The 12,983-nt window shown below is 26.3% G+C and overlaps 2 protein-coding genes across 3 annotated transcripts in view; one reads left to right on the forward strand and one right to left on the reverse strand.

Moving 5' to 3' along the window:
* LOC120779182 (poly(rC)-binding protein 3) overlaps positions 1-7,470 on the forward strand; it is a 252,098-nt gene extending 244,628 nt beyond the window's left edge. For both annotated transcript variants that reach the window (XM_040111441.1, XM_040111442.1), the window contains exon 12: positions 6,597-7,470. In XM_040111441.1, the coding sequence (XP_039967375.1) occupies positions 6,597-6,681 (85 nt within the window). In that variant the 3' untranslated portion in view covers positions 6,682-7,470. The remainder of the gene's footprint in view (positions 1-6,596) is intronic.
* The window catches only part of LOC120779178 (DNApol-eta), a 76,778-nt gene that overhangs the window by 13,147 nt on the left and 50,648 nt on the right, over positions 1-12,983 (reverse strand). The window lies entirely within an intron of this gene.

Genomic DNA, 12,983 nt, shown 5'->3' on the forward strand with positions numbered 1-12,983 from the left:
AATATTTTGTTTTTATTGCAATTCGGAAATATGCTTTTAAAAAATATTTAATTTTGGAAAATAGGCAAATTTTTTATTGATTTTTGGCAAAAATTGCTTGCTTTTTTATTATGTTTTATAAATATTATTGAGCGATCGTAGTAGAACCAATATTGGTATCATGACAGTTAGCGCATTAAAAACTAGCATACACCCATTTTTTTTATTCACTTATATAAAAAAAAAATAGTTACATTAGTTTTAGTCGTAGATAAAAACAGGTTTCGAGAACCTGAAATAACTAAGGCGTGAATTTATAAAAAAAAAAAATTTAATAAGAAATTAAAATCAATCAGCGTACATACACACACATGCAAGTCGTATACGAATTAAAAACAGCTGTTAGATTTTACATAATGCCGAATATGACGTATTTTTTAATTGGAAAAGACCATTATGAAAAATTGTGATGAAAAGAAAACTAACTCAAATTCTATAACGAACGAAAATAAGCAAAAACAAAAAATTATAAGGGCAATGAGAGTTGAGAGCTTATAATATAAAATAATGTGAAATTGAAATACAAATAAATTATAATATAGTAATAAAAAACAATTGTTTAGAGAAATAAATATTTTTGAGAGACAAAATTTGAGAAAACTATTTCCTTTTGTTCAACTTTTGAAAAACAAAGCCCCATTTACAAGTTAAGAACTCAAAATTGAGTACACGAAATTGATAGGTGGAACTTATGGTGGGTTAAGAATACAACCCTTGAATATACTCCCCCCACGCCGTCGACTTAACACGATTTTAAAGCTGAACTGTGCTATTTTGATTGAATTCAATTAAAATTATGTTAAAAAATTAGTTTGAAGACATTTCGCATTTGAAACGACATTCTTGAGATTGCGTCTACATTTTTTTTATTCTAAGTCCTGAAAATCTACATTTTTTTTTAAATACTCAACCCAAAAATGTGTATATACTTTTTAAAAGGTCTGAACAGAATAAAGAAAAGAAGTTTAGTTTCAAAACACTTTCTATCAGAAAAAGTATACATATGAGCTTCTTCTCATTTTTAGAGAATACTTTAATTTTGGTTGGATTTTATATTTTTACTCAGCACAAGAGAACGAGTACTGAATACAGAGCGTTTGTATAGCTGAATACAGCGCTGAATTTTAAAAGCACCATAAGAATAAAGTAGAGAACTCGCTATACTTGGTTTTTTCGGAATTTTGATTTCATATCATTATTTAGGACCAGAGAACGATAGCTGAATACAGATCGTTTCTATCAGAAAACAATAAAAAAATACACTAGTTTTTTACAAACTTAATTTACCTTAAGAATTATATAGAGAAGGTTCTAACTTACTTCTTACAGAAGTTTGTTATCATATATTTATTCAGCAAAAAACAACGACAACTGAATACTGCGCTGAAATTTTTAAGCACCATAACTATAATTTAAAGACACTATACTTGATTTTTCGGAAGTTCGCTTTCATACTTTTATTCAGCACAAAACAACGTTGGCTGAATACTGCGCTGAATGCTAAACGAGTGTATTATAGTTTATGCCTTAGGTGATTATATGGCCAAATAAGCTATTTTCGCAAGTTCAATAAATTAAAGCTCAACGGCAAATAACAATAAAAAAATAGCTACTTTGCGCTCATTGCTCTCAAAAAATTGACTGATGAGGAAGCTTCTCAAACTAGCATTACATTTAATTATTGGCGTGAATAAATGTATAAATATTTCAAAAATCTTCAAACAACCGTAAGCAGGTATTAGTTAGATGTAGTTTGGAATATTGCTGTTCATGTATGCAATAGGCAAGGGCCTTCAAAGGAAACCCCCTTTGAAATATGTATGTAGTTTTAGAATAACGCTCACTAGTTTTATATAGACAGGTGTTATTGATAGATCTAAGCATCATTACAGTTAATGTGTTACAACTATTTCAACAGCTTTAAACGCATGTAAATTCAGCATCTCACTTTTAGAAATATAAATTGCAATTTACATATGCATATATGTATATATGTACATATACATATACATATGTTGAATTTCATTTATGGCAAAAGCTTTTCATAGAATGATAGTAGGCTTAATATTTTTGCGCGGTAGCAGCGATCGACAGTATTTAGGTCCAAAATGTAATAGAGAGAAGGCCAAAGGAATGAAAATAATAACATTTTACATCGATATTAACTCAAATAAGAATACTAAGTATGACATTTCAGAGAGCTTTTAAGTAATGTGTAGAAAAGCAATTCTTCATTATTTAAATTTTATTTTACCAAAATCTTTGCATATGGAAATTGCATGTGAAGTTTGCTTTAAGCTTGAAGTCAGCTTGTAATGCTATTTTACATACTTTTTCGAGCATGTCGAGACTTAAAGTAAATGTAAAATAAAGCTTTAAGCTTGATAAACGAATTTTCGCAAAATTTATCACTCGAAAGCCTGATCAGACTTTTTTGAGGAAAGTGATTTTTCACAAATTCCTATAGTGAGAAAGCTTAACCGTAATGACTGACGTTCGAAAAAGTTATTAGATCTATATTTTAGTTTAACCAAAAATGAAGTGAAAGCCCATCAAGAATTTATGCGTCAAATTTTAATTCTTATTATTATATGTTATGACAGTTTTACTGCTGCACCGTTTAGGTTCTAAGTAGGAATAGTTAATAAAGCTCTCTGGAAGTATTTGATTCGTAAAGAACAAGAGCTTTAAAGTTTATATTGGTTGAATGAATTGGATGTAGTTTCTTTTTATTAAAAAAGATTTTTGATTAAAAGAAATCCAAAATTATGTATGAAAGAAGAACTATGTTATAAAAATTTTGAACTAAATCTTATTTTCGTTTAATTTGTATTTTTTTTCAAAATTTGTACTGTCTAAAATAAGTATTAGCCATACATACGCGGAGAAAGTTTATTTTTGAGTTCTAAATATTTAAAATTTAGCCGTAAATTAAGTGTATATAAATCTATTTTTCAAAAATTATATTGATTTTTAGTAAACCAAAATTATGCAAACATTTAAGCACATCTTTAGAAAGACTCAATAATTAATTTGGAAACACTTTTGAATTGAAAGCAGCTTTTTTATGTTTAGACCCAACTTTGTCTTATTTTCTTGTAAGAAAATACTGAATTTACATATATTATTATGAAAATGTATTTTTGAAATAATAAAATATTAAAAAATATATATAAAGCATCTGAATTTTTAATAAATTTTTAATAACTTTGTACTACATACACCTCACTTTGTAATGGCAACCCCAGCGCATACGATTGATTCCAAAGTGTTCCCAATTTATGAAAATCACATATGAAATGCAATAAAATTTACTAAAACTAAAACCCGTCATTCATATTAAAAAAATGTAATAAAATGTAGTGAAAAATCAATATCCAATGCGAAACATATACAACAATCTAACTATGTATTTACTACAAGTATTTATGAAATAACAAATTTATATGTACGAGTATTCACAAAACAAATATATATACACACTTATACTACTCCCTTTTCCTACCATTTATACTAAATACCTTATGCGATGTACTATAATTATATACAATAAGACACAAAAATTTGCAAAAAAATAAGTGGAAAAATAAAGAAACTAAAAAAATAATTGCTATTGGAAAATAAACAAAAAAAGACTAAAGAAAATCATTAAAATTGAAAACAAAAATAATTAAAACTGAAAAAAATAATAAAAATTAACTTTGAAGAAAAATATAATATAAGAAAATAAAAAATTAAATTACGAAAACCGTGCAGATTGCAAAAACCATTGAAAACTTCTTAAAGAAGTTGGCGGGATTCCGATTTTAAATAATTTGTAATAACAAATTCGCTCAGTAAAAATAGTTTATAAAATTAAAAATGAAGGTAATGCAAAAATTGCTAAGAAAATTAATTAGTATTAAAAAAGGAAAATTAATTTGATGAAGCTGCTGATGAAGAATTAATGCGCCTCGAAGTATTGTATCTCTATTGTATTGTAAATTTAAAATTTTATTTTTTTTTTCTATTGCAAAAAAAAAAGTTTTTCGGTCATAAAAATAAGTAAAAATTATACTCATAAAAAAAATTAAAAAATATTAACGTAGTTAATAGAGAAAGTGACTTTAAGTCGAAATTTTTTGAGAATAGATTTCAATTTTCGTAAGTTGAAAGGCATGTTTAACAATTAATGGACAAATCTTGTTTAAATATTAAAAACTATTTGGCATATGCGCAACTTTAAAAATAAAGTACTCGAATTACATGAAATTAAGTTTGGACTTTCTTTTTTTTTACTTTTTATATATACACATTTTTTTTTTTAATTTCTGTTTCATATTTTTAATTTTTTATGTCTTATTTTATCTTAAATGTTATTTTTATTATTATTAATTTTGGAGTATTTACTTTTATTATTTTATATTTTTTTAATTTCCCTAATTATTTTTATTTTTTAATTTCATTAAGTTTTTTTTATTTTTCTAATCTTTTTTTAACTTCTATAATTTTTTATATTAATTTTCATTCATTTCATTCAGTTTTTTAATAGTTTTAATTAATTTCAGGTTTTAATTATATTTTTTTTTCTACATTACTAAATTATTTTTATTTTCCTTCACTTTTGGGTGAATTGTTTCAAATTTGCTTTTTATAGCTGAAAAGCAGAAGCGAAAAAATTATTTAATAAATGGTGTTGAAATATTAATAATTATTTGGCATATCCGCAACTGTAAAAATAAAATTGTAAGAAATTAAGTTAAAAAGTTTTTTTTTTTAATTTTTTTATCATTATCAACACAAATTTATTTATTTTAAATTTTTGTTTTATTTCTCTTTATAACGTTTTTTTAATTTTTTCTAATTTTTTTTTAATATTTCTAAACTTTTTTTTTAAGTTATCTTTTCCTTTTAATTTTTTAATTTTTAATTTTTCTTTATATTTATTTCATTTTTATCTTTTAGTTTATAAATAAGTTCTTTGTTAATTTTTTTAATTACTCTAATTTTTTATATAAATTTTTGGATTAGTTTTTAAACAAAACTCCCTTTACCGTAAGACATTTATAATAATATTTATCACTATTCAATTAATTTTTACAAATGCAAGAATATGTTTTACATACATCGTTGTCCGTACAATTTATTTTTTTTAAACGAATTACTGTTTTTTTAGTTATTAAAAACATAATTTTTAGTTTTAAGAATCATGAAAAGTTTAAAAATCCGTATATGTAGTCATTAAAGTGAAAAAACAAAAAATAAATAACAAAAAGAATCCGAAATTAAGCGTAAAGTTCAATCTTAAAGTATTGTGAGTATTACTCGCGCATACGATCAATCGAAAATTCATTAACATACACTGAAAAAAAGCATTAAACTTAAAATATAAATATTAAAAGTTACAAAAAAAATCATCATGAACCACATTAAAAAATAAAATCATGTATTAAGCATCCAGCGTAGCATTTGTAAATCACAGCGTTACATATTTATATACTTGAACTTATAACTCAACTTGTAACTTGTAGTTCTTACGAAAAACAAAAGCAAAAAACAAGATATATTTACTACTACCAATTTGTAATGGCAAAATACTTATACGTAATAGTAGAAACACTCACACTTTATTATATGCATAAACATAAATACAACTTACGCAAGCGTAACAGTAAAAGCAACTCGCATTCATACATACATACATACAAACAAAATAATATTGAGAAAAAATACGAATAAATATGAGAAGAAAATTTGTGTGACTTTTATTTATTTAACCTCATAAATTATTTTTTTTATTCCAAATATGTTTTAAAGTGCAATACAAAATATTTTATGTGAAAAAAATATATATATATATTTTTTTAGATAGTTTTAAGAGGAAAAATCTTGCAGGCCCTTCTATAATCGAAACAGAATCAAGGGAATCCAAAAATTCTCAGACTTACTCGCCGATTATAATTATACATAACATACATCTCCAAAAAATGAGGAAAAACATATCTTTGCTGACCAGCCCTTTAACGCAAAAATAATGGATAATAAACTTAACCTGACTTAAGGGAGTTAGCGAAACATCAGTTAAATTCCAGTTTGAGTGATATTTTAAGACCCATAACGAAGCGTCAGGGACCTTTTAAAATATATACATAAATATACATGCAAGTATATAGAAAAATGAACAGTATAACGAGCTAGCCACGTCCGTCTGTCTATCTGTATATACGCGAACTAGTCTGTCAGTTTCTAAGATGTCGATCTGAAAGTTTTCCCACGCCCTACTCTCCACAAAAAGCTGCTCATATGTCGGAACCGCCGATATCGGATATCTATAGTATATAGCTTTCTAACGATGGTCATCAAAATTAAGTTCTTGTAGGAAATGTATATATGTACATAAAATCATTAAAATTTATAAAGAAAATTTATAATAATAAAAAAAGAAAAAATAACTTTAAACAATTAAGTAAGTTGCTAACTTTACTTTTACAACAAAAAACAAAAACTTTTGAATTAATTTTTTTGCTTTGAAATCACTCACTAATCCACCACATTTCAACTCTCAATTCTTTTTACAGAATATCAATGGAAACAGCTGGTCTGCCCATACCCGGTTATCACTACATTGCACCGAATGCAATTGTCAAAACGCCAATACATTAAATCGCCAAATAATGCAAAAACAATAACAAACAAACACAACAACAACGTGAGAGGAACGTAAAAATGCGTTTGCGCGCTCCAACAACTCCAACAAAGTAAAGCAAAACGCATGAAGGGAGATAAAAATAATTGCAGTTGGAGTGCAAAGAGAGAGCATGAGAGTTGAAAAGTCATTGTCAACAAAGAGGAGCTGTGCAAAATAGAGCAAAGGCAAAGCGAGGAATAATTGCAAGAATAGAGGCCGCCGCGCAGTTTAATTTATAATAAATAAAAGAACAACAACAAACACAGTAACAACAAAAAATGGCAACCAATAAGCAATAAATAATAAGTATAAAAATAAAAATATTAAAAACAACTTTAGTTGAAGGGAGATTGCAAGAAGAAACAAAAACATAAGAAAAAATTAAAACAAATATTTAATTTAACATTTTGTATGTAGTAAATATGTCTGGTTTCACACACACACACATGCCGTACTTGAAATAAGCAATGTAAAGTTTTCAATGCAAAAATGAGGTATACGAAAACAATATTAATACATTTTTTTTGTTGTACACAAATTCAATGTAATTTTGTGCTGTTTTTCATATCAAGAAAAATAATGAAGTAGCAAAATAGACTTACATATGTACTACTTGAGCACACACATGCATACATACATATAAACACACATATACAAACAAACAAACTTTAGCACTTTGTAGTCGTAGTGAACGCCAAAAAACAGGAAAAAAGAGAGGTTTTAAAATGCGCTTGGCGCGAAATCTGTAATAATTAAAAAAAAGGTTAATGAAAAATCATTTGAGCATAATATGTATGTAATAATACAGCAAACCGTTAATAATATTTAAAAAATTTAATTTTACATACATAATTTTTTGTTCTGAAGAACTAAGATTTAAAATATTCACATTCTATGTAATTTATTGTTTTAGAAAACCAATATTTTGTGTATCCAAAATCAACGTCTAAAAGCAGTACAACAACACACACACATGTGTTATAAATGCATATGTAAAGCAAAAAAAAAAACAACAAAAAATTTAATTTTTTTCGAAAACTGTGTAATATCACATTCATAGCGTAAAAGAAATTGCTGCTGCTAAAATATCATATCTTCATGGGACAAATCTCTGCATATTCTACAATATATTATACAAACAACAATAAAAACAACAAATGCAGGCAAAAAATAACCAAAATGTGCAAAATATACACAAATACATACATATGAATGCAAAGCAAAGGCAATAACGGTAAAGAAAACGTATCATAATTACTTAGACACACACGAGATCAAACAAATAAACACACATATTTCTAATATTAAGCTATTTACTAATTTACCACACATTTTTCAAGCAAACTTACATACATACATACACACAAAAATAAAATGCAAATACAATAAAATAAATACAAAGAAGAAGCGGCAGAAGCATAGAAAAACAACGCTGCAACGTTCGTAGCGACATCTATGAACTATAAACATTTCAAAACCTAACATATCCGCTAAAATAAAAAAGCAAAAACAAAATGGATGCGTGGCAATAAATAAATATATAAAATAATGCAGGCATAAAGCAAGAGGCGAAAAGAAGCAAATGAAGTTAATAAACAAAAAACAAAAAATGTAGTTAAAGCATAGTAAACAATTAATGATAATTAAATAAGTAAAGCAACATTAGTTGAAATTGCATACATACATACAATACATACATAAATTTATGTTATTACCCTAAAACACTAATTATTTTGCTTTTGTTGTAGTTTTGTGTACTTTGCGCCCTGTTCACTAGATGTAACTATTTTCTAATTGTTGCCGCTTAAATAAATAAATGTAATGTTTCCAAATTGTTAGTTATACTCTATACATATTTACACACTACTTTTTTGCTTCCTTTCGTTTTTGTTTAAAAAAATTGAAGTGCTTAATATTGGGTCAAAAGTGGTTAGATTTTCTAAAAATTGTGAAAGCTGCGCGAACGTTGTCGATTGATTAAGGCGCCAAAAAAAGACTAAGCAACATTTTTTCTGCGTATTTTTAATATGTAGCAACGCTACTGCGCAAATGAAGTCATGCGTTTTTAAGAGCTTTCATATACATATGTATGTATGTATCAGAAAATATTTTTTTCTTTTACACAAATAAGCTTTTCTTATGAGATGACGTATACTTCAATGTATACACAGAATCGCTCCAAATCAAAAATTTCATTGAATCACAAGCTTCGCAAACGTCTGAGCTTTCGCTTTTTCACAATTTCTCGCTAACAGAAATTTCGAAACAGTTAAAAGTAACATACAGCCGCAAACAGTTTAAAACTGGATTTGCGTTAAGCTTTGATTATTGAAGCTTTCACTCGATGAAAGCTCTTTGACAATTTCTGATATCCGAAATTTTTAAACAGTTGCAAGTAGCATAGATAGCGAGAAACCGCTTGAAATTGTATTTTTAACATTTGATGAAAGCTCCTTGACAAAGAGTTGTTATATAACATCTGCATCATAACACTAAGGCAGTAGTATAAACTGGGATTATGAAAGCTTGCATTTGATGAAAGCTCCTTTGACAAAAAAGTGATTTGTTATCTAAAAACTGTGTGAAAAGACTAGTGTACTGAAATTTCGTCAGTTGACCCAATATTTAGCACAACTTTTTGTTTAATCTTTTTTCGTTCTTTTAACTCTACAATTTCATAATCTACTTACTCGTTTAGCAAAGAAATCTCATTTGTTTAAGAAATAAATAGCAAAGCTATGCTTTTAAAATATTTTAAAATACACAAAATCTAACTAATATTAACGAATAATTTTATTTTTTAATTGTTTTAACTTTGCAATTTATTTTTACTGTTTTCTTTTTGCGTTTGACTTAGTTAACCATTTATTTTATGCATTTCTTGCAATACTTTTTATTTATACATGTTTCTCAAGTCATATTTGCGTAAATTTTAAATAAAATTTAAATAAATTGAGCAGAAAATAAATAAATAAAAAACATTTACACAGATTAGCCAATGCTTAACAAGCTTCCAAAATTACATAGAAATATAATTTATTAACATTATTATTATTATCATAATTATAATTATACATAATAATTAAGCATTGTGGAAAAAACACGAGTTGCATAAGTAGATGATGGAAGCAAAATGCTAAATGCGAAATGCGCCAAATAAACGGCAAAGACACAAAAGACTTTTTTTTAATAATTTTACTTTATATACAAATTATTTTAAAACAAATTTTATTTCATTTATTGAAAAAGCGAGGAAGAAAACAAAAAAAAACAATTATTTAAACGTTTATAACGTTTTAGTTTTAGTCAAAAATTTTACGATATACATACATACATATAAATTTATTATAAATATTTTTCGTTTTGGAAAAATCAAAATTTTATTGGCATAGAAAATTGTTTGTATTAGCAATTAATAAATATATATATATATATACATACATGTAGTTGCATGTATGTATGTGTAAACAATACAATATTATTCATTTATATTTTCGCATGCGTCGACTTTTTGTTGCTGGAATTTTCGAGCATATATAGTTTACATACAATACATACACATATAGAATTCATATTTAATAATATCTAAATAATAATAAAAAGCGAAAAATATTCTCGTACTGCAAATTTAAAAAAAATAGTGGCGTCTTTTTCTTTTAGTTTTAATAATTTCTTACAATTATTTGTGTTATATTTTATTCTTACATTTGCCTATTTGTGGATGCGGGACATGGACATTATTAAAATTATATTATCAAAAAGAAATATATACATAAATGTATTAGTTTGAGTTTTAGTGCGAATAAAGCCGGTGAGTGGAAGTTTAACTTCGGAAACAAGTCTTACAGCATAACTGAGATGTACATATACTAGCATGTGGAAATATGAGAACTTGCTAAGAACCATAGACTTCAAAACACAATTGATTTAATATTGACAATTTTCTCAAGTTATGGTGGCCAGATTGGCGCAAAATGATATTTTCTGGGCAAAAAGAATTACATCAGTATTCTACAACTTAGCGCTGATTTTATAACAGTATTACTTTGGTTAGTTAGTGAGATTAATGATAATTTTCTCTCCTAAAAATAATATTTCAACTGCACTCACCGAAAAAATACCGACTTTAAGCGATTTTTTGAACTCTATGACGCTCCAAAGGCACTACCAGTTACACAATGAACTTAATAGGCGTTAGTCGTAACGGTATATTTTCTAATACCACTTTCTAGCTATGAAATTTCGTATAAAAAATCTACGTTATTTAGGCAGTTTCAGCAATATATAGCCATAAGTAAAAATAAAGAAAGCAAGTTAAATTTTCAAGTAAGTATTAAAGGCCCCCCTGTTGTCGTCCCTTTCACATTTTTAATGTGGGTATTTTTTATTTTTTCAAAATGTAATTTTATAATTTTTTTTTTTTATTCAAAATATTCTTCCTACAAAAATATAATTACACACTTTTATTTAGCCCTACACATAACTACATCTAATTTATCATTAATTTTTTAAAACCAAAATATATAACCATTTGTTAACCCAAACATATCTTTGAACATATTACATACATATGTATAAAATAAATTATCAGACATATTAAATACATACATATGAAAATATTGTGCAATAAATGCATATTTAAGTGAAACATATCGCAAATACATAAGTGAAAGAATTATACATACATACATACAAACATAATTTACGCAAAACATGCAAACAAGTACATACTATAAATTGAAAAATAGTGCTATAACCTAAAATACTATATAACATACAAGCACAAATACCAAACATAAAAACTATTAAAAATGAAAACACCAAATAAATTTTCAACGCATATACAGTGCGACAAACATACAAAACAGGACATTCAGGTTGCTCTCGAGCAAAAGTTGATTACCATAAAATATAACTAATACATAAAATACATAGAAGCGATGAATGGCAAAAAGGCAGGCGGAAAATGTGGAAAATACCTAGAAGAATATGGATCAAGGAAGCAGTAGTTATGATATTGCAACACTGAGTTGCTATATTAAATATTATTTATTGAAAAGATCATTGAAAAGTACTATAAATGTATAGATCACTCCATTCAAATTTTACATTCAAGCGTTTTTTTCGTACAAAATATTTTTTTTTTGCAAATGCAAAATATGATTATTTCTAACATTTTTACACACAATTGCGACTAGTTTCTGGACTATACGTTTAATGGATGTTTAATGAAAATATTTAGCATATAGAAGTAGCTACAAAAATGCATAGAAAAGCAATTTTATCCACAGCCTATTTATGCACAACGTTAACACAAACTTCATAGTAGACCACATACAAAGGAAAGTACAGCGCAGCTATTTGTCTTATACATAGTAGTTCACCATATGCTTAAGCAAAGAAGGCATAATGGGCACGCGGATGAACGCGTTTAGCAATACAACGTCGTCGGAAGAAGACATTTCTGCGCACAAAGCGAAATAAGGGAAGCGTGTGTGTTTTCTTTTTCTTCAAAACCAAAAAGAAAATTAATAAACTGATAAAATGTAAACCAACAACAATCACTTTAAGCATTCAAAAACAAAAAAAAAGATAAAATTTATGAAATATGGACGAGAAATTATTGTACTAAATATTAAAAAAAATTTAAATTATATTAAATGAAGTAATAAATTAAAACCAAATAGTAAATAAATATTATTGGCAAAAAGGAATTGAGCATACAAAAATATTATTAAAAATAACAAAAAAAATTATATAAATATATGAATGAATTTGTAGCGATATTTTTTTTTTCTAAATGTAAAAGAAACATTAAATGAAATTAAAACAGTTTTTTAGCGCTTAAGCTTTACTAGTATTTATATATTAAACACGTAATTTACACATTATACAGATCGAAGAGATCTGAGAATTAAATGTGTGGCAAAAATAGGAAAGTAAAAATTAAATTTACAAGCAATTTGTCTTAATGATTCGTGTGTGTTGGCGGCAGACGAAGATACACAAAAATATACACACCGACACAAAAAATTGGAAAGTATTACATATGAAAGGTGTTTAAAACCGTAATTGTACTTTTTAATGTATAGTATACTATGTGTGTAAATGAATTTTCTCACTGAGCGAAATAACTCTACAGCAACACTATACACAGTTTTTCATTTGATAAAACAAAACGATAGCAGCTAGTAAAATTGTGCAGAGTTTTTTGTTCTAGATTTTGAAGAGCTTTAACTAGAATTCTGCTGATTTTGCTTACTTAAGAGCATGCTTA

The sequence above is a fragment of the Bactrocera tryoni genome, chromosome 5, assembly GCF_016617805.1.
Source record: "Bactrocera tryoni isolate S06 chromosome 5, CSIRO_BtryS06_freeze2, whole genome shotgun sequence".
Taxonomy (NCBI): domain Eukaryota; kingdom Metazoa; phylum Arthropoda; class Insecta; order Diptera; family Tephritidae; genus Bactrocera; species Bactrocera tryoni.